This window comes from Astatotilapia calliptera, chromosome 2 (assembly GCF_900246225.1).
Source record: "Astatotilapia calliptera chromosome 2, fAstCal1.2, whole genome shotgun sequence".
NCBI classification, from domain to species: domain Eukaryota; kingdom Metazoa; phylum Chordata; class Actinopteri; order Cichliformes; family Cichlidae; genus Astatotilapia; species Astatotilapia calliptera.
This window is the reverse complement of record NC_039303.1, coordinates 20,810,953-20,818,634: the sequence shown is the minus strand read 5'-3', so window position 1 is coordinate 20,818,634 and position 7,682 is coordinate 20,810,953. Positions and strand designations below refer to the sequence as shown.

The window sequence follows — 7,682 nt, the reverse complement described above, 5'->3', positions numbered from 1 at the left end:
TAGTCTGTACATTTTCACCACTATAAAGCTCAGCATGAATAAGTGAAAACAACTATGAGGGTGCAAGTCGAGACTAAAACAAGTATTATCAAACGCTCACAGCACATTCACATCACATCCCAGTCACTCATGTATATACAGTGGGGCAAAAAAGTATTTAGTCAGCCACCGATTGTGCAAGTTCCCCCACTTAAAATGATGACAGAGGTCAGTAATTTGCACCAGAGGTACACTTCAACTGTGAGAGACAGAATGTGAAAAAAAAAATCCATGAATTCACATGGTAGGATTTGTAAAGAATTTATTCGTAAATCAGGGTGGAAAATAAGTATTTGGTCACCTCAAACAAGGAAAATCTCTGGCTCTCACAGACCTGTAACGTCTTCTGTAAGAAGCTTTTCTGTCCCCCACTCGTTACCTGTATGAATGGCACCTGTTTGAACTCATCATCTGTATAAAAGACACCTGTCCACAGCCTCAAACAGTCAGACTCCAAACTCCGCCATGGCCAAGACCAAAGAGCTTTCGAAGGACACCAGGAAAAGTATTGTAGACCTGCACCAGACTGGGAAGAGTGAATCTACAATAGGCAAGCAGCTTGGTGTGAAAAAATCAACTGTGGGAGCAATCATCAGAAAATGGAAGACATACAAGACCACTGATAATCTCCCTCGATCTGGGGCTCCACGCAAGATCTCATCCCGTGGGGTCAAAATGATCATGAGAACGGTGAGCAAAGATCCCAGAACCACACGGGGGGACCTGGTGAATGACCTGCAGAGAGCTGGGACCAAAGTAACAAAGGTCACCATCAGTAACACACTACAACGGCAGGGAATCAAATCCCGCAGTGCCAGACGTGTTCCGCTGCTGAAGCCAGTGCATGTCCAGGCCCGTCTGAAGTTTGCCAGAGAGCACATGGATGATACAGCAGAGGATTGGGAGAATGTCATGTGGTCAGATGAAACCAAAGTAGAACTTTTTGGTATAAACTCAACTCGTCGTGTTTGGAGGAAGAAGAATACTGAGTTGCATCCCAAGGACACCATACCTACTGTGAAGCATGGGGGTGGAAACATCATGCTATGGGGCTGTTTTTCTGCCAAGGGGACAGGACGACTGATCCGTGTTAAGGACAGAATGAATGGGGCCATGTATGGTGAGATTTTGAGCCAAAACCTCCTTCCATCAGTGAGAACTTTGAAGATGAAACGAGGCTGGGTCTTCCAACATGACAATGATCCAAAACACACCGCCCGGGCAACAAAGGAGTGGCTCCGTAAGAAGCATTTGAAAGTCCTGGAGTGGCCTAGCCAGTCTCCAGACCTCAACCCCATAGAAAATCTGTGGCGGGAGTTGAAAGTCCGTGTTGCTCGGCGACAGCCCCAAAACATCACTGCTCTCGAGAAGATCTGCATGGAGGAATGGGCCAAAATACCAGCTACTGTGTGTGCAAACCTGGTAAAGACCTATAGTAAACGTTTGACCTCTGTTATTGCCAACAAAGGTTATGTTACAAAGTATTGAGTTGTATTTTTGTTATTGACCAAATACTTATTTTCCACCCTGATTTACGAATAAATTCTTTACAAATCCTACCATGTGGATTCATGGATTTTTTTTTCACATTCTGTCTCTCACAGTTGAAGTGTACCTCTGGTGCAAATTACTGACCTCTGTCATCATTTTAGGTGGGGGAACTTGCACAATCGGTGGCTGACTAAATACTTTTTTGCCCCACTGTATCTTTCTACGTAGCACTCTTAATTCTTATTCTCATGTATATATCTCATGTATATCTCATGCACATATCTTTCTTTCTACATAGCACTTTAATTCTTATTGTTTGCACTGAAGCACCGCAGCAAATTCCTAATGTTGTAAACCTCAACATCTGGCAATAAACCCATTCTGATTCTGATTCTGATTCTGATCAAGCTCTCCAGTGTAACATCAAAGTCATTCAATTAATCATGGAGTCAAAGCGCCTGTTGCTGCTCACTGTACACTCATCCCTGAGGTATGTAAAAAAAAAAAACCCCTCTAAAATCTTTACATCATCTCATTTTTATTCATCCTCTTCAACACTTTTCTTTTTGGAAAAGAATTAAATATTTAAATATGCTTCTCAAAAATACATTAAAAGTGCATCCCCGAAGTATTTTTTGCAACAGAGTTCACAAACATCTATTCACATAATGTGAACAGAATTAACTTAGAGAGTGAAGGTGAGTACACTGTAGCGTGGATCAGGCTGAAAGTCCCACACAGTATAAGACCAAGTCTGATCCTTTAGGGGGGATTTTCAGTCTTTGGCTTCCTAAGACTTACTTGAGCTGGGGCTTTGTTCCATGGTGATGAAGAAGAGACAGACTCCTGCAGTCAGCAGGAGATGCATGGATTCGTACAGTAATTTGGGTGAAAAGACACTCCATATGAAGAGATGATAGCGCAGAACAGTTACCAGCACTATGTAGGCTGCGGCTGGCACAGACCTCAGCAGGGCCAAACAGTAGCAACCATGGCCGACTGCAACCGGGCTCCTGTGGAGAGGAAAAGGATTCATCAGAGAGGAAGATGCACTGCAGAGAGCAAAGCAGGCGACTGTACTGTGGATAATAGTCAAAACTTCCTGTGTAGAAAAGTTTTGATGTAAGCCAAGGTCATCCGAAGCTGCTTCATGTTTGTCGTGATGAAGTTGACTCGCTAAAAATGCAGATTGCTCAGTGATTCATAGCAGAGGCCACAATTTCGCATTTTTTCCTTTACACATGTACCCAGGAGAAGACTCTGATCCAATTATCTTGGCACAGTAATGCGGATTGCTGGCAAATTCTGATAAAGAAGTTAATGACTCTAAAACCTGCAAGATGGGATGGCGCGAGGAGATTAGGAGACGATGATGATGTAAAGCCAAACACGCACAGATATACAAAAGACTCGGTCTGTAATACACTGAAACACATGCGCCGGTTTGCTAAGGGATCTTCTTCATTACAGCAGGCAGAGTCCCAGCTGAGGGGGAGGAACTTTAAGTCTTTTCACAAGACAGGAAGGCAAACCAAAGGAGTAGGTGACATGCTAGGTAGACCGGTTAGCAGATGGATAGATAGAAACACACGAGTGGATCAAAGACTGACCAATACTGATAATCACGTTTTACGACTCAGTGGATAACAGAGAAAATAAAAGGCTTGTGTGTATCATTGTTACTGCACTTTCCTCAGTTGTAGAGGCAGAAATCATTTGAATAAACATTATTAAAATCTCCAAAAGCCACATCATGTTACTTAGTGGAAGCTAACATTTTCAGAAACTCAGTCTTTGTTTTGTAGAGTCTGAAGACGAAGTTCTTGGTGGAGGTGGAAGTGGTGGAGGTTGAAGAAAGCATACGTATGCATGCATGCATACGTACGTGTACATGTACATAACATTATGTAATTTAATTTAATTTTTTTTAATTTTCTATTTTATCTATTTCATTACACGGGCATTTTGTCGTACCACGGGGAAGAAATATTGCCGTTAAGTGCCTTCGTAAGTTGAATTTTTCGTTAAATGGGGTCTTCGTAAGCCGGGGTTCCACTGTATTCTAGAGTCAAATGCGAGGCCATCTGTCTGACAGCTAAAGCTTGGCCCACAGTGGGTCATGCAACAGGACAATGACTCCAAGCACAGCAGCAAATCTACACCAGAATGGCTGAACAAGAAAAGAATCAAGGAGCTGCAAAGGTCCAGTCAAAGTTCGGACATCGACCTGATGAAACGCTGTGGTGAGAACTTAAGAGAGCTGTGTATAAATGTATGGCTGTAAAGAAGAGCGGCACAAAATCCCTCCACAGTGATGTCAGAGGCTGATAAAGTCATACAGGAAACAATTACTTTAAGTTACTGCTGCGAAAGGTGGTTCTACAAGCTACTGAATCATGGGGTGTAGTTAGTTTTCACATGTCTGCACAGGACATTTCTTTTTCCCATGATCGTTGAGTATTTGATGACACTGTAAAGATGGAAGTACCTGAATTTAGACATATTAACTATCACACTTTACTGCTGCAAAGTGTCGCTGCTGTGACCTCCTCTTGACTTGAGTTGATTACTTTTAATTGGAAACACTAGGTTTGTAACAAGATTAAAATATCCTTGGTGTCATGTAATTATTGCATAAAAAAGGTGCAGAAAACTTCATCGCTGTAGTGAACTGCAAAGAAGCTACAGGCATGTTAGCCAAGCATTGTAGTGGGAATACACGCACAGTTTACCTGAGTGTTTGCTTGCATTACATTTAGCATTGGTGTAAACAGCATGTGTATCAATATAGCCCGAGTGACTGCAGCTTCAGTAGCCTGCATTATGCATGATATGCTAATTAGCCATGTGCTCTTGCTTCTTATGCTTTTAGCTACACCAGCCTGATAAAAGCTTTACACACAAAGCTTGTGATGGACTGATGACTGGTGAAACCCTGTGTGTACAGACACATTTCAAACATCTCCAAAGTGACATAAACCACTTCTTTGGAAGTGAAAACAGCTACCACGACACTTGAAAACACCCATTATTGTCATTCAATCCAAACTGCTGGCATGCTAGATAGACTACAGTACGCACAGCCTGTCAACACTGAACTAAAAACTACCCCTGGAAGCTCTAATGGATATTTCCAGGCACTATAGATAATAATATGAACATATTCCTGCTTTTTAACATCACAGTAAGAGGTTGAGATGATATATTTAAATATGTCTGGTTGCTTTTGCTGCCCTAATGGACTCGTTTTTAAAACTATGACTGACAAAGTCTCTCAGATAGAGAGAAATGAAATTGGTGCATGTCATGTCACAGTAAAGTAGAAATATAAAGCTGCATAAAAAAAATGGGGAAATAGAAAACTGAACGCCACCATTCTCTGTTTGTGTTTGCTGTTACGCCTACTTCCACAGAGTTGCTCATATCAAAACATCTTGGGGTCTATTTCTGTGTGCTGCCTCATAGGCGACCTCTCAGGTGGGTCACGAGAACGCACAGACAGTCTGTGAAACCTGTGAACAATACCTATAAAAACTGACAGTTTACAAAATCGCTAAGGGTGTAACTAAGGCTCATTGTGCTAATGCTGTGAGAAACTAACTGTAACTGTTACCCAAGTTAACATGTTTATCTGCTTCACTCTTGGTGGGTGCGTTGCTGAGGACCAGAGTAAATCAGTGCCAAGTTTGAGGATTTTTTGGTAAATGGTTCTCATGTTTTGGCTAAAAGCTGCTCTCTGAGCAAAGCTGTGACCGTAGCCTGCTCCACTCTGTGTGCAAGGAAAGGGCCACAAATATATTTACAAGCATGTCTGTTTGGCTCCGTGTGTTAAACTCTAACCTAATTCTAACTTTACCCCTAATATCAGACCTAACCTTCAAAAAACACCTTCCTAACACTTCACTTTACAGTTTGTCTCGTTTTTAACTACAATCTATTTCAATAAATCATTTCACCTTAAAGCTCACGAGCATGCAGATGCTGAGAGACTGACACTTGTCACTCTTGCAAAGTGTCTTAGAAATAAATCAGCATGAATGTGCCTTATGCTGAATGAATGAAATCTCACAGATTACAAAACCTACAGTGGATTAAGACAAAGAAAAACACACTGTGTGTAAATAATGATTTAGTTTGATGTCATTACTCAGCAGATGAGGACTTCCAGTACAAGCCTCGTGTTCCAGCTGCTGACGCTGCAGAGTGAATTTTAAACTAACTGAGATTATTTTAGCGCCATTAGTCAGAGTACCTCTGAGCACCTATTAGAGGTAAGTCTTTTGTGGATGAGTGATGACAAGCAGGAAAAGTTTTTGCACTGGAATGCAGTGTGTGATGTTTACCATCAGCTGGGCGGTGTTAACCCCCTCCAGAGGCTGCAGCGTTCATTACAGCCTACATATGAAATTGATGGGTTTCCCACTTGGCTATTCAGAGGATAAAACCACAGTGAACATGGCGAGGCTGCCAGGCACCAAATCCCATAACTGGCTGCAATTACGCCGTCGATCTAAATGGAATTTACCGCCTGCTTTCATTGCTCCAGTTTAGGTTCAAGTTTACAACCGATCAATGCAGGTGCTGCGTTTGAACGGGCTTTCTCAGAAGCAACGTTTTCAGGAGCTATTTTCAACTTACTGTAAATGCAATAATTACAACTAGACATCTCAGGTATCATGCTTTTATTGGATCACGTAAAGTAATTTTCCTTTGCTGCTGTGCGTGTGTTTGTGTGATACTCGACTGCAGGATAAAATCAGTTTATGTTGATATTTCCGACCTATTTAGAGCACTTAGGGTGAGATTCCCGTGGATGTATGACCAGATGTTCTCCAAAAACACTGTGATGGACACTACGTGGCTTTTTTGTTGACACATCAGTACTAAACGAAAGGTCGAGACAAAACCGACCACAGTGCTGGACTACTGGATCACATTTTTCATTTTTATACCCCGCTGAAAGCAGCAAAAAGAAAAAAAAACAATTCAGAAGGATGGAACTTTTTAATCAAAGACCGTCTCAACTACTGAAATGTTAAACACAGCTTATTCAAATGTGGGATCAAGGACTATTAAGAATATAAATCATGTATGGGTATTTTCACCCTCTACAGTCTAATTTCTATGCATTCTTTTTGCCAACAAAATTCACACGTTTTATTACATAAAGTAAGATTTCTTTATATCTCAAGGCAGCAGACTTGCATATATATCTCCGCTTTTTAGTTGCTGGCATTATAACATAGGAGGCAGGCTAAAATGACTCCTTTTACACAAACAGTATCTTTTGTCTGCATTAAAATAGCATTTTAGTTTTGGCTCTATCAGCAGGGCAGCTGCTGCCCAGCCACAGACCTCATCACTCAGCGCTGTGCAGAGGCCTCACGCTGAGAGGAAGCGGTAGTTATTGGCTGCTTTCACACACATACAGCAGCCCAGCTACTGGCCCCTCTCCAGTGGAGGTCTACCGCAGGTTAAGCTGTTTACATGCATCTTTGATACCCTCCAAGGAACGCTCCTCGTTGCCACGTGTAAACTAATTAACATAGCATTTCTGCGCGCCAGCACTGTCCCACCCACAGGCTGAAAAAGTATGAAACAAACAAACAACAGTCAAAAGTAACTGTAATAGCGATGCTGGTGTGTGGCGGTGCTGGCACAGAGGGCACAAAAGACAGTGAGAGAGAGGAGTGTGTTTGAATTTGGTTATAACGCAGAGCGGCTGCGCCCAAAGCTTTAGCTGACATACCACGTTTCGAAGAGCACAAGTGCCTCTCCATCAGTGACACCTACCAATGTTCCAAATGTTTTCTCATGAATGGATTACAAACTGGGCGTCGTTTCAAACGTTCGGTTATATAAAAAGTGATTACAACAATGTTTTTATGCAACCCAGCTGACAGTGGAAACTTCGATCATGTAGGACTTACGTATAGAATTGCTGTGCATGACTTTGGATTATGGAATCGAAACGACTACCAGCTCGTCACAGACGCTGGATGCTTCAACCATTTATCCTTTTCTTTTAGCTATTCAGGTTACAGTCATGCCACCAGGAGCACATACAAGATCGAGCAATCCTTGAAGCCAAGAAGGGGGGAGCCTGGTTATGCTGGTGGTTTCTTCCTGTTTAAAGGGAGTTTTTCTTTCCC

At 42.1% G+C, this 7,682-nt stretch overlaps 1 protein-coding gene across 1 annotated transcript in view; it reads right to left on the bottom strand.

Moving 5' to 3' along the window:
* Window positions 1-2,104: 2,104 nt before the first annotated feature.
* Window positions 2,105-7,682, bottom strand: part of pigg (phosphatidylinositol glycan anchor biosynthesis class G (EMM blood group)) — an 85,536-nt gene continuing 79,958 nt past the window's right edge. Inside the window, exon 13 of the mRNA XM_026186932.1 lies at window positions 2,105-2,543. Within this exon, the coding sequence (XP_026042717.1) occupies window positions 2,321-2,543 (223 nt within the window). The 3' untranslated portion in view covers window positions 2,105-2,320. The remainder of the gene's footprint in view (window positions 2,544-7,682) is intronic.